At 41.8% G+C, this 23,179-nt stretch overlaps 3 protein-coding genes and 1 long non-coding RNA gene across 6 annotated transcripts; 2 read left to right on the top strand and 2 right to left on the bottom strand.

Annotated features, from left to right (window-relative positions):
* Positions 1–612: 612 nt before the first annotated feature.
* On the top strand, positions 613–4,390 carry cep57l1 (centrosomal protein 57, like 1). Of its 3 annotated transcripts, none has more exons than XM_069721673.1 (11): positions 613–761; positions 902–1,067; positions 1,154–1,333; positions 1,469–1,590; positions 1,887–1,997; positions 2,132–2,209; positions 2,678–2,767; positions 2,862–2,933; positions 3,027–3,265; positions 3,355–3,499; positions 3,838–4,390. In XM_069721673.1, exons 1-11 carry the CDS (start codon positions 741–743, stop codon positions 4,039–4,041), a joined length of 1,428 nt encoding a protein of 475 aa, XP_069577774.1. In that variant the 5' UTR covers positions 613–740; the 3' UTR covers positions 4,042–4,390. The 3 variants fall into 3 exon arrangements, with proteins under 3 accessions (XP_069577774.1, XP_069577773.1, XP_069577775.1); XM_069721672.1 differs by having other exon boundaries at positions 1,466–1,590; XM_069721674.1 differs by lacking the exon at positions 2,862–2,933 and having other exon boundaries at positions 1,466–1,590.
* A 3,181-nt stretch (positions 4,391–7,571) lies between these two features.
* Positions 7,572–8,270, top strand: LOC138634639 (uncharacterized). Its single transcript, XR_011312004.1, has 2 exons — positions 7,572–7,689; positions 7,750–8,270. It is a non-coding gene; the product is annotated as an uncharacterized lncRNA (long non-coding RNA).
* A 2,458-nt stretch (positions 8,271–10,728) lies between these two features.
* cd164 (CD164 molecule, sialomucin) lies at positions 10,729–19,334 on the bottom strand. The gene is made up of 6 exons (XM_069721681.1): positions 19,172–19,334; positions 18,144–18,215; positions 12,617–12,685; positions 12,274–12,387; positions 11,493–11,570; positions 10,729–11,396 (listed from the first exon to the last, which is right to left on the bottom strand). Exons 1-6 carry the CDS (start codon positions 19,242–19,244, stop codon positions 11,230–11,232), a joined length of 573 nt encoding a protein of 190 aa, XP_069577782.1. The 5' UTR covers positions 19,245–19,334; the 3' UTR covers positions 10,729–11,229.
* Positions 19,258–23,091, bottom strand: ppil6 (peptidylprolyl isomerase (cyclophilin)-like 6). The gene is made up of 9 exons (XM_069721680.1): positions 22,769–23,091; positions 22,576–22,671; positions 21,890–22,078; positions 21,606–21,668; positions 21,247–21,394; positions 21,039–21,098; positions 20,785–20,920; positions 20,605–20,673; positions 19,258–19,426 (listed from the first exon to the last, which is right to left on the bottom strand). Exons 1-9 carry the CDS (start codon positions 22,844–22,846, stop codon positions 19,258–19,260), a joined length of 1,008 nt encoding a protein of 335 aa, XP_069577781.1. The 5' UTR covers positions 22,847–23,091.
* Between the last annotated feature and the right edge of the window lie 88 nt (positions 23,092–23,179).

The following is a 23,179-nucleotide window of genomic DNA, read 5'->3' as shown; positions in this document are numbered from 1 at the left end:
TGTGGCTGAAAGAAAATGGTCACAAACAAACAAAATTAGAAGTATTATACACATCACCATCACATTGTTTTTACATAACTTTGCATGAACCAAATTTTGGTCAAATATATGTTTAAAAAAAGTTTTTATAAACAGTCATTTACATTTGTTTGTTGTCCTTTAGTGTCTATTTTAAGTAGTTGTAGTCATCTTTACAGTAAGACCTTCCAACAGGAAATGTTCATGTTTGCAGAAATAGCTAAATTGCCAACATGTAAATATCTATTAAATGCCTTTGAACGACTGTTTATTGTAGATTTTCATTATTTCAACATTTGTATTGTACTAACTTTGAATGTGGAGTGAGTTTTGGCCTTTTACTGTTTTGGGGAGGGGGTAAGCAGGCAAAAATAAGCCAGCTATTTTTATGTTTTACCTTCCTGTTATCTGCATTGTATTAAATTGTAAAATGGTGTTTTCGTGACAAAACCTCCATCAGACGTATTTATTTATTTGTTTATTAATCTTGAAGTACATTGAAATGTCTGGAACCGTCTTTGGAGGTGGAGGAGGACGCAGTGCGCAGGCGGAACCAAAGAGGAGGGAAGTTTAAAAAGTCCGGACCGCCTGGTGGCGACAGGACAACCGAAGTCCGTCAAACCAGCCACGTAACATCAACATAACTCGCATAAGCAGTCTGAAAGCGTTGGAGATGCTCATATGATCAGTTTCGAGACCATTCTCATCCTCTATGTCGCAGAATGGAAACGTACCACGACAAGGTAACTTTCAAAAACAAGCTTTTTTTTTTTTGTTGCATTGTTTACTTTCGCCAAGTTGCCGTTAGGCTGCACGCGAGCCGATGTCCGTTAGTTGCACCATTTTCACAATTTCTACTGAAATCTTTTCCTCGCGTCTGTAGGTTTTAGACTCACCCTCCAAAAACAGTTACATCGGGAGCTATTACCAGCCGCCAGACCGCGTACGACCAATATCGAGACCGCTGGAGCTCCCTGCGCACTCATCCGCCGGCCCGCGGGCGGCCGGCCACTGGGTGTCCCACACCAAGCCTGCGATCGACAGCAAAGGTGAGGATTAAGCATTACCTCGAGCGTCAAACTTCACACGGTGTTTTATTGATGGACACCTGCTGGTCTCGTCAACTTGTCTTCAGCTGTTGTTGAGGCGCTGAAGACCCTGCAGGAGAAAATCAGGCAGCTGGAGCTGGAAAGGAAGCAAGCTGAGAAGAGCTACCAGCAGTTCTTCCATGATGCTCAGGCTCATCGTCAGGTCACCGCATCCTACAGTCAAACAGCAGCCAGCCGGCCTGAGACCAACAACTCTACCAGGAAAGGTAAGTGATCAAGAGTGTGAAGAGAGGCCGCTGCACTTCACGGGGGATCTTGGACATATTTTCTTAAACGTCATGAAAACACAAATTATTTCCTGTTCATGTTTTTAATAGTTGTGCCTGTGTTTATGATAGCAGAGCTGGACTTCAAACTTCAGGCTGCAGAGGCTCGCTGCAACGTGCTCGAGAAGCAGCTGAACTACATGAGGAAAATGGTTGAAAATGCCAAGAAGGACAGAAATGCTCTGAAGGAAAATCAGGTATCCCAGAAGGGAAAATTGCGAAACAAAAAGTCATTAAATATTTTTTTTTAAATGTAATTTTAACATTTATTTAAATTTACTATTTAATTCCAATATTATTTAACTGCCATTCTAGTCTGGAAAAAGGTTTCAGTGTTTTCTAAATTAAATTATTGTTTCTCAAGAGTGATATTTACTCTTGTTTTTCACTCTGGTTTCTGTTTTGTTTTTTTCTTTCTATCATCTCTGGATGCAAGTGGCATAAGTGCATGTTACTTAACAGCCAAACAATCTCGCTCTCCCTTCCTCACTAGGTTTCACTGCAGAACAAGCAGTCAAGCTCAAACAACCAAACTCAGAGGGAGAAGCTGGAAAACCTCGAATCAGAGTGTCTCAAACTGAGCAGAACCCAAACTGTGGCAGAAGTAACTCAAAGTTTCCCAATGCATTAAAATGTCCAATAATCTTATCCTCAATTCATTAAGTGTCGATACTCATCTACACAAGATGAGCTATAAATTCATTACAGCAGTGTAAGTTGACTGTGATAAACTTTCAGATGAAGCTTGCCATTCTGGAGCAGAGACTATTGAAAGAAGAGCATGAGCGTAAACTTGTGCAGGAGAAGGCGAATGAGGTCAGTCAAAGTCAATCACTCATTTACAGAAATTTTGAATCACCCTGGTGACATTAGACCAAACTTTTTCCACTTTCCAATTTCTTTACAAACTTAAACACAATCAAGAATAAATAAAAAGAAACATAAACTAATCAAATAATGTTATTTGTTGTGGTTTAAAGATTTTGTTTGATTTTTTTTTTTGTATTTTGCTTTTATGGGACAGAGAAGTGAAGAGGTAGACAGGAAATATGGGTGATGTTGTGATTGTGTGGCATGTAAAATGCAAAATGTTGAAAAACTGTTTCTTTATGGCAGTTGTATTTTTATCACTTCATACAGTCACTAGTTTTTTCTCTTACCCTTTAGTTTTTAAGTGATATGCATCACAACACCCAGACAAATTCCTTGCATGTAAAAACGTACCTGGCAATAAGTCTAATTCAGATTTGCTCTGTAAACGGGATATTCTTCGCATGTCCACAGCTGCAGAGGGAGCTGGATGTCAACCTTCAACTGTCTGTGTCAACTGCTGAAGAGACAAAGCCAAAGAAGAAAACAAAAAAGAACATGAAGGTACTTTTTTTTCTTAATAAAACTGATTAACTGCTGGTTTTAAGAAAACAATTTGTTAGACCGTAGTAGAGATGACAGCTGTCTTCTTCCTCAGAAAACCTCTAAACAGAGTGAGCTGCCATTGGGCAGCCCGAAACACCAAAAAATGCCGTTTGTTGCAGGAACAGTAAGTCCTTTCTAATGCTAAAAAAAACAAGTATTTTTTAACTGTTTTTTTAATGTGATTCCTTTTGACTGATTTCCCCCGTACTCGTCACAGTCGACCAGCCCAAGCCATTCAGTCCACGCCAACGTACAAAGTATCCTTCACATGATGAAGCACCACCAGCCCCAGCTGTGTGAACAAGTGAGCGCTCTGCACAGGTTTGGTTGTGCGGCCAAGAAGAGCCTCCAAAAGGAGTTTTGCCAGAAGCCCGACTGCCTCCCTGTGGATCAGTCGCTGAGCTCGCTGTCCGACCTGCTCTTAGCTCTGCAGGATGAGCTCGGACAGATGAGCTTGTAAGTCAGCTTCTTTTTTCTTCTTTTTTTTTTTTTTTATAGTTTTCTTTTAACATTTAAAAACCTTTGCGCATGAATGTTTTTGTCAGTGCGCATCAGGAGTTGCTGCATCAGATAGATGCTACCCATAATCAGGAGCAGAGGCAGGACTTGGAGAGAGAACTGGAGTGGCTGGTCGGCAGAATGGAGGAGAAGGGAGCTCAGATCACGAAGCTACGCAAACACCAGCGGACGGTATGTGAACCAGAACTCAGCGCAACCAAAACGTTTGATTGTAAAGATGCCCAGTGATGCAATTTCTTAACTCATTAAGGAACTTTATGAACATATAAAAGTGTTTTTCAGTTAAGGACGAGTGATCATTTTAATAATTTCCAACTGGGTAATTGTACCTTCTTTTTTTTATTTTTTATGGAAAAGCCATATAAGGCACAAATGACCAATATCTACTTTAAAATGTCTGTAGAGGATCTATAAGTATGTCCCTCTTCTGTTATAACGTAATCAGCTGATCTTCATCGCCAGTCGTGTTGGTTGGTGTCTGATATTTCTTGTCTTCTGCCCCTCTGCAGGTCCACAAACTGACCCAGAGCCACTCATGTGCTGAAGAACATACAGCAGCCAAGAGAGGGATCAAGCCACCCGTTCCTTCTCCTGTTAAAGATAAACAGAAAGGAAAGAAAGGTCCAACGATGCAAAACAACCTGCAGCTCCTCAGAGAGACCAGGAAGTTCAGGAGCAGCCTGAAACAGGACGACCTCTCGTGGGAAACGTGAGGTTCTCTGTGTGCAGGCTTTGATGCTACAGCTGGATGAAGACTCCCCTCGGCGCAGCCTGTTTTTCCATCTCTTCAAAACACCCTGTGGCCCATTTTCAGCAACAAATCAAAGAGAGAATAAAGTGTTTTACATAGAACCTAATGTTATGAGTAAACCTATCAAGCAGCGGGTGATTTAGATGATGTGTTGCACATACAGCATCTTTCACAGGTATAGCTTATGAAACACGACCTTAAAATGATGTAAATGAAGTACGTTTCATTAAGTTGATCTAAGTTCAGATAAAGCAGAGTTGAATGATTTTTAAGTAATTCATTTTTTAATTTTTAATAAAGATAATCCTCTACATACTGTATTTTATTTTTCTTCATATTTTACATCTATCAGGTGTTTATCACCTACTTTTGTTGGGACTTCACACAAGCAACCACTGGATGGCAGTGCTTAGCCTGTGTCTAAGTCTAAGTCATCTAAGTCTAAGGGCTTTTGACAAGTAATGCCAATGTCTAAAAATGATATTTAGCTTTGTAATGTTGCATATCTAACTACTGTCTTGAGCAGTCTATAATGTAGAAGGACCAAATGCTCTGTGAACTGTTACAGCAGTTCCAGACAGCTGAGTAAATGTAGCCCCGACCACAGGTCAAAAAGGATGTGGCTTTTTAGCTCTGCATGCAGGAGGAGCTGCTTTCTAACCACAGAGTTTTTCAATTTCACAAACCAAAAGAGCTCTTCTCTCCTAAATTCAACTATGAAAGCTGTTGCACATCTAAATTGTATGTGGGTCAGATGACGGGACACATTTCTTGCGCGCCTGACACTTTTATATCAGCCGTTTATTGCGAGTCAGGCACCCTTTATGGCATATGACATGTGAAGCTGCCTCATAACATTCCTGAAATGATGCTTGTTATCGGAGCTCGGTCAACTTTATTGTAATTTGGTCATCAGGTCACATTTTTGATTCACAAGAAGCATGTTTGACTCAATATCAGTCCCTCCCCACACCACAAGCAGCTGAAGAAGCTGCTCTACATACGTCATAGTTACAAATAAGCACAAAAAAAAGGGATGACTGTTATTGTTTGTTTCCGCATTCAGTTTATTATGTAGCTGACATTGCTTGGTTCTGGTATTCCAGGCATGAGAGTTCACTGCATGGCTAAATGGACTGAGCTGGTGTTTGCGAGAGAGCCTAAACCTAATGCATTGTTTCTCTGTGCTTCCATATTAGATTACAGAGCATGACTGGACACGACAATCAGGTTAGCCAAGGCAAGTCAAGATCCCTCCATGCCCACAGATACAGCATCTCTGTCCACTCCTAGCCTCTCCTGACCCTGCAACTTTGAAACCTTGTTACTGCACACTCCTCCTTTTGTCTGACTAGCAGTGGTGTGTTCAGAGGCATTTCTCCATGTATGTACGTGTGTGTGTGTGTGTGTGTGTGTGTGTTTGTGTGACAGGGATGTCTACAAACAGTTTCAAGTCCATCGTTTTATCAAGATGGACTTGATAAAGTGTGGCACACAAACATGAACAACTTGTCCTAAAAATCTATCTCTTTGAGGTTTTGAAATGTTCTCAGGACAAATTGTAAATTACCAGTGAGGATACGCGTTTGCTAGTCAGCAAAAAGTTGGCCGACAAAAGGATTTTCCACTTCCTAGTGAAAGGCCATTACGAGATGTTCTTGACAGAGCAGCACGAGCTCGGCTGCCAGTGCCGGTGCAGAGTAAGTACTGGGTTGCTGATTGCTTTTAATGGAAACACAAGAGACAAATTGTGGCGAGGTCCAAAAAAACATTCTCCGAAACCTCTCGTCGGTTCTGGGAAACTCTGCCAGCTGGGGACTCTGGGTCACTGGAAGAATAACACTCTGCTCAGCATAAATAGAGATATTGTGTGCACACACCTCAGTCAAGAATGTAGTGAACGGGACAGTGATTCTTTGAGTGTGTGCGAACACGCATACACGTACTCACTAACATTTCCTTTGGAGCTGTCGCTTTTTGCTACATCAGCAGAATCCTGCTGTGACCTTGGAAAGTGACCGTGTGTCCTCTTAGGACAACAGTCAGAGAGAAATAAAGGGGTGGTTTCTTCAGTTTTGATTCTCATTATTGATGTCAGTTTTAATGCTATTTGCACATGGCTGCAATAGACCTTGTACCCGATCCAATTCAACAACATATCCTATAGCCGGAGCCAGTGTTAGTCTTCTCTTTGAACTTCATTACATACAGAATCATTTCTGTAGACCTGAGGGAAAATGGTGAGACTATAAATGATTTCACAGGTATTTGTAGGTGATGCTCGTCTACTATATTAACAGCTGAAGCAATAATTGGAGTAAAAGTTGTTAGTGACCTCATAAAATGTGCGTAGTGGCCTCAGAATAGACAAGAGCTGAGCAGAAGTCTGAATACATGAAAAGAAAAAGTATTTCTCCTACAAAATATACATAATTATGTACTTGAAAAAAAAAAAAAAAAAACTCCGTTATCCCTGTAATCATTTAGTGACCCAGCAAATGTATCCTGGGAGGCCATGGCAGGGCCGGGCCCCCAGGTTGGGACAACTACACTACAGGAAACAAAAATAGAGAGGAAAGATGAGGCGAGGTGATTCCCGCACAGAAGAGTGAATGTCGATATGAATTGTTGTTGAAACTTTACTTTCTTTCAATGATTTCAAGCATATCAGGCTACAAAGTCATAAAAAAGAGAAAGTGAAGCGGACTCGATGAGAAACTTTGTAAGACGCAGACCAATTTGATCAAAAAATATCAAACAAATAAGATACGTTTTAAGATTACCATGACGCTTTAGGAAATAGGTGTATTCACTTCACTAAAGTCTAAATCTAGAAACAAGTGGATTGATTCTGTCCAAAGGTTTCAAAACATACATATTCATAATCACCAATTTCAGTTTAAGGTTTGAATTTGGGATATATAAATCCCATATAAATGGTAGCAGCTGAAAGGCCATTTGCTCAGACAACAAAGGGTGGTGCATCAAGTTCTCGCCGTGTGTGTGTGTGTGTGTGTGTGTGTGTGTGTGTGTGTGTGTGTGTGTGTAATGAATACAAGGTCAGCAAACTCTTGCTGAAGACATGAAAAGAAAAGTGGTGCAATCAAAGCATAGTTGCACATTTAGAAACTACGGTTTAATTGCACTTCTTTTTTTTTTCACATCGTCAGTAAGTTTGTTGACCTTGTATTCATATTACACACCCCCACACACACAGCGGAGAGAACTTGATACACCACCCTTTGTTGTCTGAGCAAATGGCCTTTCAACTGTAACCATGGTGATAAAGCCCCAGGAGACCTGCCTGTGCATCATCGTGTCCCACTCATGTAAATCACAAGCTCCAAGGAAGTTGACAGTGCCGTCGAATGGAAGGTAAATACACCGATTTGTTTAACAATATTCAAACTTTATTGGTTTAACATCAGGAAACTAAAGGCAACACTAGAAAACGAGGCGAAAATCTTTTAAAGTTTGAGGGAAGTGGGGGGGGGGGGCAGAAAGGGCACAAAACATTTCAGGAGGCATTGTGGCACCTGCAAGTGTCTACATATGGTTGTGTGTGTGTGTGTGTGTGTGTGTGTGTGTGTGTGTGTGTGTGTGTGTGTGTGTGTGTGTGTGTGTGTGTGTGTGTGTGTGTGTGTGTGTGTGTGCGTCAAAGTGGGGTGAGAGAAAAGCCAAGAACTCGTACCTACAGACTGATGGCCTCCAGAAGAACAGGTAAAAGACTGTGCACTTTGCAATAAAGGCTATTATTCATCACTCTTTTGTATTAAACACTGCAAGGCTGAGTACTGATAGGAGAACCCTCCGTGAGCGAGCAAATTGGAATTCCCACTGAACAGAAAACACATCATCCAATGCAACAACTGCAAACTACAACAAAAGGTGGCGTTCAGGTCATCGTGGGGCCGTTTGCAGTGTGGAGGAAATGTTGCAATAAAGAGCGTTAGAGGTCTGTGGCTGTGGTTTCAACACTACTGATGAGTTGTTTCATTACAATGAGTTGGTGGGAAGTGTCCAGGCTGCAACCAGGCTTCAGATTTGATTCACTTCAGCAGCATTTAAACTCAACTCATGTGATTAGTCAAAATGTACTGGACACTTAAATGCTACTGAAGTGCCATCCTTAAGTACATCTAACAAACAAACATCTGAAACTAAAGTAGCCTCGTAATTGCCTGGACAACCCATCACTATCGCAAATGCTCTGTGGGTTCGATCAAGTTAAGGCTGAGTGTGACAAAACAGACATTTAAGCAGAATATGACACAGAAAACCACTTCACAAGGGCCTGAAAGTGCTGAGTCCTATTGATATTTAATACATGTGGCATATCGTTTTACAATACAACTACATGTGGATATTAACTGAATAAGGCACTTTTCTTTAAGAGGTGCAGGGGCTGAGTTGGTAACTTGTAGGAGAAGCTGCAGGGACGCAACACAATGGACATCGGGTATCCACGGATACCGGATGTGTTTGGACGCACCCCGATGTCAACATGCGATGCCGTGTTCTTAAGGAATGCAGCGAGCATGTTGAACACGGAGCGCTCTGGATGCAGCGGTTGCAGAGCAGGACCACTCAACAGCCGAGAATTAAAACTCTAGCGTCTCTTAATTTGGGCAGCGGGACATGCAGCGAGTGAGCGAATGGGTGCAGATAAGGCAGGTGTAGCCCACCCTGCCACACACAGGTCTTTGGGCTGAAGCCTACAGCCACCAGGTGACTGTAGGTTTAAAAGGCGTGTTAATGGTGAGCAGCAGAAAACATGAAATCCCAAATTATCCAAGCAAAGAAAAAAAACAACAACATTCACTCATGAATTTCTTACCATTTGTGGTCATACAAAACAAGTGATTATTCATCCATTATCTAGTAATATTCAAGACCGAGTATTTATACAAGCTGATTCTTTTCTCTTTTTTTTTTTGGCGGAACCATGAAAACATTTACAAAGGCAAAGTTATAAAACAAAGCTTGTCAGTGCAATGCTCAATTTCCATGCCAAAACTGAGGACTTTGGCTTAATGCACAGTTTCAAAGCATCCTTTCAACCAGCATATGGGCTAATCACAAAATATCAAGTGGTTTTTAAGTTTCTGACTCCATAAGCGCAGATGCAATGAGGGGAAAAAAAAAAAAAAAAAAAAAAAATCACAACACCAAGCATCCAGCATGCAATAATGAAAAAGAAAGCATTGAAACAAAACATTCCTGACACCGACAAGCCGCTACGAGCGAAATGTTCCGATAGAATACTACTTCATTTGAGCCTTTCCTTGAGTTGAAACCTAGCGGACGAACAAAAACGGGACATGACTATGTACAGGAGGGATCAACTGCAGCGTAGGGACACACAAAAAAACAACACAACAAAAAACATCACAGTTAGCAGCTAGCTAATTAGAGCAATTAACATGAGCTTTAGCACAGCCACCTAGTTGTTGCAATTCTGCACTTCATTCACATGGCAAAGTCAGACATGAGAGGTGCAATGCTCATTTGAAAAAAAAACAACAACAGCACACACTCCCTCCGATACTCATTTTTAAATCAAGCCCATCATTCTTAAAAAAAAAAACAAATTTAAAAAAAAAAAAGGTACTCCCCGGTTTGTTGCATCTATAACCGCATCGTTTATGAAATTCAAACTAATCCACGAATCGGATCAGAAACATGAACAGGAAAACGGGTGGGAATTTGAGGGCCGTTTTAGATGCTACGAAATCGAGGGTACCTTCAAATTATTCACACTACAAAAGTCACCAGTGAGAGAACCGTGGGGTTCATGCACTGAATGTAGTCCTCTGCTGTACCGACTGCGGAAAAAAAGTCTCAACTGATCAAGGCCCTCGAGTGATATCTATCTACTGTATTCTTCAACAATAAAAGGCTCTTCAGTCCAGCTGGGATACTCCGGTTCTCACCAATATCAGCGCCGCGATACCGTTCCTGTCTCACAAATGTAAACTAATGACAACACCCGGGCCTCAAGCAGGAACCAAAGACTCACCCTCATCCTTTTCTCTCGAAGTAATACTGGACATTAAAGGCACTTCACTGCTCTCACTGTCCACATCAAGAAAGGTGCATACCATTTCTTTTCTTTTTTTAAATCTCCCCATTCTCTATTTTATATATCATTTAAACAATTATTCATATTTCTGAAATATTCTACAATCATTCATTTTGACCTCTTTTGGCCAACTCTGCATTAGCAACCCGAGTGAGTAAGATCTAATGTCAGTAAAGAACAGGAATAACAGCTGGGAGATTAATGGCTATGAAATGAATTCTATGCATGATTTATTGCATTGAAATTTTTTAACATCTTGTATTGGGTGAAAAACTTCCCCAGAAGAATTCAACAGCAGAAAACGTACCGCACTCCTAAATGGTGTCGGGAGACGGCCATCAAAATAAGACTTTTGTTTTAGTCTGACATCAGATGATTGAGTGTTGCTTTCATTCACTTGTAAGTAACCTCACCTATTTTACATCATCTGTCAGCATGTATACATGACACAGCTGTGGGGGCGGGAACCCACAGTTTAATAGGCTAAAAGCAAAACTGAATCATCACAATTGTCATGTTTAAGCATGAACTCAAACAGTGTTTCCAAATCAAGATTTTTTTTTTAAATTTAAATAAATGCTGTAAATGCTGCCACTTTTCAGCGTTACCACACCAAAGCATCAGCAGGACAGCTTCTCTCTGTACATGACTAACTCCAACTCTCGTTATTTAATTGCGGCAGGCATTAGGAGAGGAGCTGTAAATAACACATGCCCCCTCAGTTTGCTGTAAAACAGTCTTTGCAGAATGACTAACGGCAAGATGGAGGGGGGGAGTAGCTACTAGATGATGTAATCCATATGCTCAAGGCCTTAATGCCTCGTCACCAGAGCTCTGTTTAGTTGTACAAGTTGGTGTGACGTGAATGATCATACGTACAGGCATGCGTGGGCGCCTTAATACAGATTACAACGGCAGCACTAACGCAGGACAAAAACCACAAGTGGCACAAAGATCAAAACCTGCTTGAAAACACTGTTTGAGTCGGTCCTGATGAGTGCGTGCTGAGTGGGGGAGGGGGGAGGGGGTTCTCTGGTCAAATGATTTGGATCCTAAAGCGCAACCACTTCAAAGGGTGTGGTAATTGCGGTCTTTGGACTTGCAGAATTTGTAGAGGAAGAAGATCACGGCCTGCAGGCCCAGGACCAGCACGATTCCACCGATGAAGCTTGCGGCATCAAACGTCGAGTTCTTGTGCGGGGGGACTGATGTGGGCTGTGGCGAGCTGGGTCCAACTTGGGAGTGCAAAAGAAAATGGAGATCGGTTACATTAGGAGGACAGATGTAAAAAAAAAAAAAAAAAAAATCTCCCATCATAATGTGAGACTTACTTGTAGAAGATGACGGAGCTGCAGAGGTGATGTTGGCACTGCTAGTCGGTGAAATGGTGGAATTAAATGTTGAATTGTCTGTAGTGGGGTCACAGGAAGAACACATCCATTAGCCGTTACACTGCTAAAGTTATGAGAGTTGTTTGAAGTTGAAATCCTTAAGATTGTATTCCTGGTTGTTTGGTTTCACCTGTTGTTACTTGTTTGAGACTACGGCTACACTTTGTCAGAGGTGCACGTAAATAGTATCACGTGTTGAAAGTAGCTTGACCATAACATTAAAAATACTGCTCACAAGTTAATGACCTAATAGTCCAGGAATATAGTATATATTTTGAATATAGGAGTTATAATTGTTAATTGAGTATTTTTCCATTGTAGTGTTGGTAGTTTTACTAAAGTTATCGCTGGGTAAACGCAGAGCTTTTTATTCGCAGTATCTTCATACATCTCTGCTACAATGTAAAGAGAGTGAACAGTAACATTAAGGCTGTAATGATGCCGCATCGTCTCCTGTGAATTTCTACTGCAGGTAAAAGACAATCTGTATCTGGTGCAGGACTCTGCTACTAAGAGGAAAAGCTCCTCCAGAGAGTTCATTACAGAATATAAACACACTGACTGGCTTTTGCTGAAAAACACGGAGCATAAAATACTAAAATTGTGTCAGATTCAAGCAAAACTTGTAAGTATTACAACTTTCAGGGGATGTCAAATCGATTGAGCCCATTTCAGACCGGACATCATCAGGGAACAGCTGCGGTTTTCAGGGATCGGTTACCTGTGGTGCTGCCGTTAGAGGTGGTGACGGTGGTGACAGTGGTGACAGCAGGGGCAGTGGGGGAAGTCGTAGAAGCGGAGACATTTGTAGGCGTGACGGAAGAGCTTTTAAAAGCTGAACAGGGAACCAACAACAGGACAGAGCATAAAGGGGAAAGCAAGAGAGACCCACCACACAACAAGGTTAGGTTCCAGAAATAAAACAGATCATCATTTCTCTTCAGCAGGTTAAAATCACGCTCAACATGTAGCCAGGTCTTTTGGACACAAGACAGATTAGAGAAGGAGTCGCATAAAAAGGTTATTTGCACAAAGATATTTTAAACAACTGAAGTTAAACATACCCGAGCAGCTGGCGTTGATGCAGGTTTCATTTTCTCCAACAAGAGTCACATTGCGACAGCTAGCAGAAGCTGAAAGATACGAAAGAACTGTCAAGTCATGTGAAGCATAAATCAGACATTTAATGAAGTGCAGTCAAGCAGTTCAAATAGTGTCAGCAAGAACAAAAGCACTTTGTTTGTTTTCCAAGTTCAATCCTAAACATTAGTTCGTTATCTCATTGAAGTCATATCATATCGCCATAAGCAGCATCATCAATGAGCATCCAAAACAAGTCAACTTCAGCAATATCGATTCAAAACCGACCCGTTCTGAATCGTAATATGTTTGTATAGAACACAGCTACACCTGAAAATATGTGCACACCAATAGTTAAGCAACATGAAAAACATTGAAAAATAGTGGAACAAAAGTATAAAGTATCAAAAAAGAGATAATGAAGTGAAATACAAACATAAAATAATGCTGTTAAATAAAAGAAATACGTCAATTTACCTTCTTACGTCCCATCATGTATTCAAGAGTAATACATTTGTTTGTTTTGGTGTATTCAGTTTGAGTCATTGCTTGATCAAGGTGGATTCTATTTTATTGTGTCGTCTGATTACTTATTAACCATCACAGAAGGGGACTTTGCCCCGTCATGAAGTCTCATCTGTCCCGAATACTTTGACGACGAGTAACGATTTCATTTTAGTCATTTACTAAATTATGTACGACAATTTTACTGATTTACAGACGTTACGATCAACTACAGCAAGAGGAAAGTCCATAAACTTAATCAATCAGTGGCTTCTATGGAACAACTTCGTCTGTGTCAGTGACGAGAATGAGTCACGGCTGTCGGCACCTTGTGACTACAGACTCTTCACGCCCAGTTTACTGCTGCTGTTGTTCAGCCCAAACCGCCAACCGTTTATGAAACGCTTTAACAGACATCCACACAAGAAATACTTCTCGGTAATGACTTGATCAATTTTGTACACGTCTCAGGTTTTCTAATATTAAGAAACCTAAACAGTTTTGTTTTTTTGTATGTTTCAGGGTAAACTAGGGATTCTAAATTTGTGGTCAAATTAAACAGAATTGTTAAACCATATTGCATATTAGTGCTGATAGTTTTTCTGCCATAAATGACTAGTTCTTGCTTCTCAAATGTTAGAATTTAATACACTATATTAAAAATAACTCCGTATTTGACCGTTTGATAAAAAAAAAAAAAAGGAAAACATTTAAAAAAGTCACAATACAATAACCATTTTCTCTACATTCAGACATGTAAAAAAAACAAAAAAAGACAAACAGAAAGGAGATTATGCGGCAACGGGGGAAAACAAAACAACCTTGTTTATATCCCCATTGCTGATGCAACAACAACGAGAACTTTACTTCGTGACTTCTTGGCAGCCCCCAAAAAAAATGCTTGGAGTTCTCCAGACTTTGAACTTATTCAATATTTTTACAATATAAAAATACTGCCGCGGCACAACAATCCAGCAAAGGCCGCACTTTGACTTCACGCGTCTCAGATCCCTGGAATAATATTTTACAAGTCCTGAAACTAAACATCTCTTAATACAGAAGTGGGAAACACATTAAAAGACCTTTGACCTCAGTTTTCTGAGAAAATCTTTAAACATACTTGTGAATTATTAGCTTCTATACAGGAACATCATAAAGGGAACTATTCTACTTCCTCTGGTGCATCTTGTGCGGTAAAACACTTTTCCTGTTTGTTGTACAATAATCCAGAGAGACCACACCAAATGACTTCCACCAGACGTCTGACAATAAATAACAGATAAACCAATGTTAAAACCAAGTAGGTCTGCAGTAATTGTTGAATGCATCTTTTGACGGTCTTCAAATAACGTCAAATAATTACTCATTAAGCTTCAGTTACATTTTTCTGGTCCTTGTATCAGGTTATGCATCTTTGCACACAAACCACGACCCAACGTCTGATCTGATATAATTACAAGCTTGAAAGATGCTAAGTTTCTATTGAGACCGTGTCACTTCGCCGTTGGTTCACTGATGTGATTATTGAGGTATTTGGCAGCTCGTTGTTTGGTGTCCGTTGGTGTCACAACCTTTTGTTTTCAGCATTTTTCTCATTGTTCATCCTGCTGCATTAAACATGTTCACGGTTTCATTATAATTGATCAGGAAAGAAAAAAGAAATGGCCTCAAGTCAAAATATAAATGTGGTGACCTAATGACTCGGCATTTCTAACGGATTTCATGACTGGCTGCCATATTTTTCACACCGTTTGTGTGACCCGACTAAGCATGTTGAACTATGTGGTAGGGTTGTTTTTTTTTCCACCCTCAAACAGGTCAGAGGGTTGTTATCTCGCAGGCAGCTGTGAACTGCAAGACTCACTCTGACCCTTTTCCAGGATGGTGACATTATCGTCACCATGCAGTACATCCACAGTTTTCTCAAGCAAGGAGCGTCTGTGAATGACTCACGGGCCTCGAACTCACCACAGAAAGCAGCCACAGAGTTAAAAGCCCTCAAGTTTCAGCTCCGACTACAGCCTGTATTTGATGGCGAAACAGAGCTCGCATGTACACGTGTAATGTTTTTGAGCGTTAAAACACTCGGCGGCTGGGAAATGTGCTTCTGACGCCAGAGGCTTGTTTACACAAAATCCCTAAACCAAATATAAATCTGGTAATGACAATGTGGTAGGCGTTCACTGGTCTTCACAGCAGCATGGTTACGCAGGGTTTCAGAAAGAGAAGAAGAAGAAGAAAAAAAAAAAAAGCCACCTCCACTGGCCAGAGCTGAACTTTGTTTTTTGGCCAGTTCATTTCCAAAAAGCGATTCTTTCTCAAGTTTGTGAAAGCTTTTGCTGTCGACTTATTTGGTGTGTGTGTGTGTGTGTGTGTGTGGTAAACGGTCAGTATTCTTCAGCAGTGTAACGCCTGCCTTTATGCCATGTAGCAGGCTCATGTGACTTGTTTGTTCTTGTGAAAGGAGAGTCAAAGTAAAAGAGACACATTCTCCAGCAAACAGAGTCCTTGTATAAATGAGGGGGAAATAGCTGCTAATCCAATCTTTTGCAAGTTAAAACACATTTTATAGATTCAAATTAATCAAAATGACCACAAACTTAGTGGGTGACTCATTGTTGATATATTTGTTTTAGATTGGTTAGATTAGATGGTTTTTTTGTGCATACAATGTAATCGTAAACCCAGACAGGTTTCTCTCTCTGGAAATACAACGAACCAACCTATCCAGTCTGACATGACTCTGAAAACAGGTACACAATTGCCATCATGCCTTTGCTTTTCAAGCACTCAATGAAGCATTTAAGTAATGTAACATTTAAGGGCCACGAAGCATCGAGAAACAAAGCAGGAGGATCACCAAATCTCAAAATAGTCTCCCCTGGGGAGAATCAGCACTTCTCATTGGTGAAGCTGTCAAACAGGTCAACTCCCTGGAGGGTTAGCACACCTGCGCCTCTTCTCGTACTAAATTTAACCGTCACAGGAGCTTAGTTTACCAAATTTGGATTTGCAACCTGTGACACAGTTGAGATTACATAATTAGTATCTTCCATTATTTGAGCATAAAGGGAACTGAAATTTAAGTCTAGATCTTTGTATACTCTTGTCGTAAACTGCACCCGAATCATAAATTGAGAACAACCTATCTGCACTCTTTCCTCTCACTTGTGCCCCTATCTTCTCCTTCCTTCAGTTTCTCTGCATGAGGATAATGCAGGCTTCCTGTTACACATCCCCTCGCTTCCTCTCCTGGTCATCATCTTCAATCACCAGAGACCTGTCCGGGCTACGGCCCTCTATGGTGATATGGACAATGTTAGCCAGAGGCCCTTCACTCATGGGGACTTTTGTTTACACTGAACATTCAGCCACAAGTGTGCTTTCAAGCCAACAAACACACAAGTTTAATTACACAATTTTAGTCATGTCTGTTGACTGAACTCTGGTTTAAAAAAAAAGAAGAAAAAAGCTGCAATTTTAAGCTCCAAGATCATGCCAACTGATTTCCGCTTTAACGATTAAGAACTGTAACCTTATTTCCTGACACTGATAACAGCATGAAAACAAGCAGCTCCTCTCCTCCCCCGAACCCTGCAGTGACTAGAGCCGTTGGTTGGCTCACAAAACAATCGGTCGTGCAGTTTTGCTATTTCAAGTCCTTTTAACTTAATAATGCACATTTCTAAATCACAACCAGCAGACCTCCACATTGCTCACTGCCCCTCTGTAGCACAGAGGTCTGAGATTTCGCATCTTTAGTGTTCAGGTTTAGACATATTTGTATTAAAATGATGAAATTACAGAAAAGTAGTACAGAGATGTACAAATTGTACCAGATTTGTAAGTTTAAAACATTCAAAAACTAACTAAACTTATCAACAGCATGTAATAAAAACAGCATTTTGAAGTTATGTCAATTACTGAAGTCAGTGTGCTAACCAGCTCGGTCTGTCCTGTCAGGTAATACCATCATGCGCCTCGAGGAGTGATAATGAGTCACCGCAGAGTTCAGTCTGCCTTCAGCCCAACATGAAGAAGAGGTCAACGTATTCTAACCACGTGGTAAAAGTGAAAGGAAACACAACGATAGCAAAACAGAAGAAAAACAACAGTTGAGGTTTGTGTTGCTATTGGCGGGAAAAAAAAAATGAATGAAGTTTGATGTTGAACTCTTGACCTATTTCCAAGACCGGATAGCAAACAGCAGTTAATGCCAACAGTGGCTATATAGCAATAACTTCTAAAAAGGTAGCCAACTGTGCAGTGATGCCAATATGCCAAGTTGCTGTTAGTTATAATGCAGTTCAGACCGGTTTAGGTGATTGGCTAAATTATCTGGTTATTTAGCTCTTACAACCTGAAGCAACTTATAAGCAATTTATAATACAAACAAAGCAGGTTTTCTGACCTTTTTTGATCCAATTCAAAATGGATTTTGACAACAACAAAAAAACAGCGAAGAAACAACCCAAATGAAGTCGATGTACGGTTTTGCTGTGGCTTTTTTCACCACTACTGGTTCAATAAAGTCTAACTTTACAATAATCAGTTGTAGAAAAGGAAAAAAAGACGATTAAAACCAGACTACGGGGAGACTCGACGCTACAATGACTCATCACCTCTTAACATGCAAAGACGCTTTACAATAGGGGACCAAAAGCTGACTGCGTTTCACCTTTAAATGGCCAAAAGAGAAAACAACCTCATTAACCAACTGCAATGAACTTACAGTGGTAAGAAATAAGAGCACAGCTTTGGCCTGTGCCTTTAATTTACGCCCAAACCAGCCTGGACAAGATGCACAGTGTTGGCCAGCATGGCCTCAAGACCATGACACCACTTCAGGGAAGTTGGGATGACCTAATCTTGCATTCACCACCACACATTCCCTCCATACTCAGGAATCACACGTTGGATCCGCTCAGCGATCAATCCAGGCCACACAAAGACCAACCTGTGCCAGTTGCTCCACAACCTGCAAGCACAGTTAGGACAGATACTCACGTGCTGTGCAGTTAACCCACTGGCACTCAGTCGTGGCATCGCAGGCAGCACATGACAGAGAGGTACATCCATCTGGAAAAGAAATCACAATGAGTTGAGGTGGATTGTAAACAAACAAACAAACAAAAAAAGGTAACACAAACAAAGCAGGGAATCACAAAATATATCCTAACAATGTGGCACGACAGAGGCGGAAGGCTGTTGCGTAATAAACTCCTCCGCGCCCCCGATACCTGACCAGCTGGATACCAGACCAGCTGGATACCTGTCCAGCTGGGTACCTGACCAGCTGGGTACCAGACCAGCTGGATACCTGTCCAGCTGGGTACCAGACCAGCTGGGTACCTGTCCAGCTGGATACCAGACCAGCTGGGTACCAGACCAGCTGGATACCTGACCAGCTGGGTACCAGACCAGCTGGATACCAGACCAGCTGGGTACCTGACCAGCTGGGTACCAGACCAGCTGGATACCTGTCCAGCTGGATACCAGACCAGCTGGATACCTGTCCAGCTGGGTACCAGACCAGCTGGATACCTGTCCAGCTGGGTTACAACGGTCCCGTTTCAGCCTCTCAAGTCACAAAAGCACCAACGTCACACGATATATATATTTTCTTTTAAAAAGGAGTAATTCCAGGTCACGCAGCCTTTTAGCGGGCTGAAGTGTGATCTGGTTCTGGTTCTGGTTCCGACGAGTCCCACTTGGCTCAGCGTGGAAATAACGCGGACAAGTTGCCAAACAGGAAGATCATATTTTCCGTAGAGCAGAAAAAAAAAAAAAGAAAGAAAAGGAGAGAGAGTACGTAACAACTACCAAATGAAGAAACGTCGCAGGTGATGATGGGCCTGCTGTGAGCACGACTGGACACGCGTGTGCGCGCACACACACACACACACACACACACACACACACACACACACACACACACACACACACACACACACACACAGGTAAAAGCCCGTTTACCGGGGAAGGTAAGGAAGGCTCAGCGGACAGCTCGGCGATGAGAGGACGCAAAAACTTACCTGAGTCCGGAGCTGCTGCCGCCGCGCCGAGCAGAGCCAGAGTCGCGGCGAAGAACACCAGCTTCGAGTCCATGACTGCGGCCTACTCACTGCTCAGCCTGCTCGAACTGGGGAGACGGATCTGCTCGAGACACGTCGAGAAACGAGACTCCGGAGATGTTCCGCGGCTCCGTCTTGTGTTTCTGGTGTTTCTGGCGGCTGCTGCTGCTCGCTAGCTCGACACTTCCTACTCGACAGGTCATGTGGTGCTTCTTACTGCAAACACGTCAAAGGCAGGAAATAGAGAGGGGGGGGGGAGGGGGGGTGTCTTATCAATGACGCGCACCGAGCGGCGCGAGGTGTCACTTCTGATTGGCTTGACGCGCCGCTCGAGATTACCTGATAAAAGCACACCTGTGACCATCGGAGGGAGAAGTAGTTCACTTTGAGTCAAAGTAAAACGCTCCTTTAAAACAATATCATCAGCTGTAGGTGACTTTTATCATTAGATTATTAATACTGAGGCGTTAGTCAGCATGACTACAGGTGGAGCTGCTGCTGCTGCAGGTGGAGCTGCTGCTGCTGCAGGTGGAGCTGCTTAATATCCAGTTTCATGAACAGGGACAGCAGATAAATCTGAGGGGTCATCAAAGGATTCGAGGAAACATCTGGAAAGTCTTGTTTTTTGGGGCTTTTTTTTTTTTTTCTCTCATCTTCAACATGAACTTCGATTTTCGGTGAGATGTTGGATCATTTGAACAATTTTTGAAATAAACCCATGTGAGTACTTTTACTGGGGGAAAAAAAAACATCTCAGATATATAAATCAACGGAGAAATTTTAAATGTGATCCTGATGACGCACAACTTTATGGAAGACGTCGGAAGCCAAAAAGGTTGGAAACCTTTGGTATTGTATTTTAAAATAGTGTAATATTATCCCTTGTGTCATCTTTAAAGTAACTAAAGCCGTCAAATAAATGCAGTGGAATGGAAAGTACAGTATTGCAGTTGCACAGTGTCCAAACGATAAGGCCTCCCCCCACTTCAGAAATGGATATTAATGATACAAATCTAATAAAATAGCCTCCACAAGGCAGAACCCCTCCTTAGGCCCAGTTTTACTTTGACCACAGCAAAATATATTAGTCTGATTATGTTCATATTTTGGAAAATTAAAACTATTTACTCGTGAAGTGTGTCAACAGCTTGCCTTTATCTCGTTCTCAGCTTCTCTGTTTTAAATGTACTTTATTGACATGACGGGGGATAAGCATGTTTCCCACACATGCAAACATAAACCTGTAATCCCATGAAAAGATCATGTGTGTGTGAACACCAAGTCAACCTACAGGTGTATCTCGTGTTTATTTTACTGCATCAAAGACGTATAAAAAGGGAGTAATGAGGAGCTATACGTTGAACACTCCGCAGGCTGTAACTTTACATTCATACTTGGGTCTTTCCATGTAAGTTGGGGCCTCTTCCAATCTCCTCAGGATGTCGACACCCTCAACCATTTGACTTGAGAGAGAGAGAGAGAAAAAAAAAGACTTTAGGCTTCATCAAAACTGTGCGGAAGAGGATATGCAGAAATTAAATATGTATCTTTCAAGTCAGGGTAGTAATACAAACCCAAAGGCAACATAGGTCCTGTCCATCCAGGGCGTTGGCTCCAGGGTAATGTAGAACTGGGATCCGTTGCTATGGGGACCTTTATTGGCCATTCCCAGAGTGCCCCGCTTCGAGTGGGAAACGGCAAAACTCTCATCTGAAAGGGGGACGAACACACAATGTAGAGGAAGCACAAGTAAAAATCTTCAACCTAGTGCAATCTGTTCTGATCATAATACTGAGGATGTCCAGAGATTCTGTTTCTATCGCTATACCTTCAAAAGTTGGTCCATAGATTGACTCGCCTCCATTACCCTCACTCCCGGGAGAAATGTCTGCAAAAGAGGTACTTTTATAATTATATATTTTATAGTTATAATGGCACTCAGTGAGACTATAAAAACGGATTTCAAGATATTTGATCTATGTTCTCTGAGAACAAAAATGTGAATAGGTGTTTGACTTTAAATGAACATACAGTACCTCCACCTTGCACCCAGCCGTGGGGCACGATCCGATGAAAGAGCGAGTCCTCGTAGCAGAGCAGGAGGCCGCTCTCGGACTTCCCTCGCTCTCCCGTACACAGAGCCTCGAAGTTCCTTGATGTCTTTGGATACACGTCGGAGAACAGCTGAGAAGAGGAAACGCAATGCGCTCTCATCACATGTTGCTCCGCAGTCTGTTTTCTTATATCGGCAGTTTGAGCAACATCCGGTGTCGGGTCACCTCCGGTTACGGAGGATGGTTTGAAAAGTTGCAGGGTTGAGGTGACGCCAGTGGACCAGACAGACAACCTGAAAATACACGTAGGACCCTGTGCTTTGTGTTTAGTGTTGCCTCACCTCAAACAACATCCTCCCCACTGCTTCTCCTGCTATCGCGATGTCCATGAAGACAAACTGATGCTGCAATGAAAGGGCAGAAGTGTGTATTTATTTTTAAAAAAATTATATATATATATATATATATATTCTAATGTTGCAAAGTAGAACAAGTTAAATAAATGATCAATTTTGAAAGAGTATATTATATTATATTATATTAAAAAGCCCGGTGCTTTACGAAGCTTTACAAACAATGACTTCATCCTATATGTGTTACTTATGTGTCTGCGGCGTTGACTTGCCCCAGTTTTCTGGAGGTGTCTGTTGTAGCAGTCCTCAGCGAGAGCCGGATCGAAATTTTGCGACTCGGAAAGAACGAAAGTCCACTGGTCCCGGGCCCAGCCGGCGAGATCCTTCTCATCACCGAGCAGACGGCCGTTAAGAAAGCACATCAGGCCGCTGGAGTAACACCACACGTCACCACGCAGCTCCTGGAATCACAGATTTGGAACAACGGGCGGAGCTGCAGCAGGACTTCGTGGAGCAGACGGAGAGCATCGCAAACCCGCTGCTCATCCACCTGCGTTATTTATAATTATTATTCCACTATGTTTACTTGATAGCTTTAGTTCACGGGTAAGAGTACACAAATCAAAATCTATATTCTTTATAAACCAATGCAATTGTATAGATTGTTTACACAACATAAAAGACCAAAGGAACCAGAAAGAAATTCAACTTTTAAGAATCAGAGAATCAGAGACAGAGACGGCTCAATTCATTTTGTCGAGCTTGTTAGAGGATAACACCTTCAGTTTTTCTCACCGTATCTGTGACGAGCGTCAACCACCACAGCAACCACTGCAACTGACTAAATCCCCTTTTGGGTGTTGAGGAAGGTTTTGCAGGGATTACACTTTACCTTTGTTGAAGTATCTGAACGACTCTTCTGTTTTGACAGTTTTGCTGTCTGTAATTGACGACCTACCATTTTCTTGTTGTACAGGTATGTGTGCCAGTCGAATTCAAGAAGTGGCAGAATTTCTGGATCCAGAAAGGCCTCGGGAAACATCTGCTTCAGTCCCTGCAAATGAATTCATCAGCAGACACAAACGAGGTGTAGTTAAGGTCAAAGTAAACCAATCGCGCTGCGTTGCAACTAACAGAAACAAACGGATTACCTCGGCAATACTTTTGGCAACGTGGAAATTAGAGTCTTTAATCAAGCCGACAATTTCCAGGTGCATGTTTGAGCCCATGACTGACAATACGAAAGTTTTGAAGAAGTGAACAGACGTCTGGTAAACAAGAGTCTTGTAGCCATAGCAACGAGGATTTGAAGGCGCTTAAATGTGACGTAAGACGCAACGAGCGGCCTTCGAGCCACTTCGTAAAGAGAGTTTCCTTTCATGGCACCTTGTTTATTTAAAATCGTGTTTATCTGCGGGTGTAAAGTGTTTAAATCGCCAGAGAGGAAGCCCAACGACGAAAACTACGCGCAGTTTAATTGTCCGAATTTAATCCGCGTCCAACGCGGAGAGATTTTAGTCCAACAAGGCAGCGTCGTGCGGAGCCGGTCAACGAATTGGGAC

The sequence above is a fragment of the Brachyistius frenatus genome, unplaced genomic scaffold (assembly GCF_029030835.1).
Source record: "Brachyistius frenatus isolate BFR_SWC_R1_liver_20210118 unplaced genomic scaffold, ASM2903083v1 Contig_270, whole genome shotgun sequence".
Taxonomy (NCBI): Eukaryota; Metazoa; Chordata; class Actinopteri; family Embiotocidae; genus Brachyistius; species Brachyistius frenatus.
The sequence above is the reverse complement of the archived record's forward strand: the minus strand, read 5'-3'. Positions and strand labels throughout refer to the sequence as shown.

Excerpts from the sequence above, each read along its gene's own strand:
- cd164 (XM_069721681.1), bottom strand. The coding sequence starts at position 19,244 with ATGGACTCGAAGCTGGTGTTCTTCGCCGCGACTCTGGCTCTGCTCGGC. Across the intron at positions 18,216-19,171 it reads GGCAGCAGCTCCGGACTCAG|ATGGATGTACCTCTCTGTCA; the intron begins GTAAGTTTTTGC and ends TTTCTTTTCCAG. Across the intron at positions 12,388-12,616 it reads CATCAACGCCAGCTGCTCGG|CTTTTAAAAGCTCTTCCGTC; the intron begins GTATGTTTAACT and ends TTCCCTGTTCAG.
- cep57l1 (XM_069721672.1), top strand. The coding sequence starts at position 741 with ATGGAAACGTACCACGACAAG. Across the intron at positions 762-901 it reads TGGAAACGTACCACGACAAG|GTTTTAGACTCACCCTCCAA; the intron begins GTAACTTTCAAA and ends TCGCGTCTGTAG. Across the intron at positions 1,068-1,153 it reads GCCTGCGATCGACAGCAAAG|CTGTTGTTGAGGCGCTGAAG; the intron begins GTGAGGATTAAG and ends ACTTGTCTTCAG.
- ppil6 (XM_069721680.1), bottom strand. The coding sequence starts at position 22,846 with ATGGGCTCAAACATGCACCTGGAAATTGTCGGCTTGATTAAAGACTCT. Across the intron at positions 22,079-22,575 it reads ACCTGTACAACAAGAAAATG|GAGCTGCGTGGTGACGTGTG; the intron begins GTAGGTCGTCAA and ends CTGTGATTCCAG. Across the intron at positions 20,921-21,038 it reads CTATGGACCAACTTTTGAAG|ATGAGAGTTTTGCCGTTTCC; the intron begins GTATAGCGATAG and ends TCCCCCTTTCAG.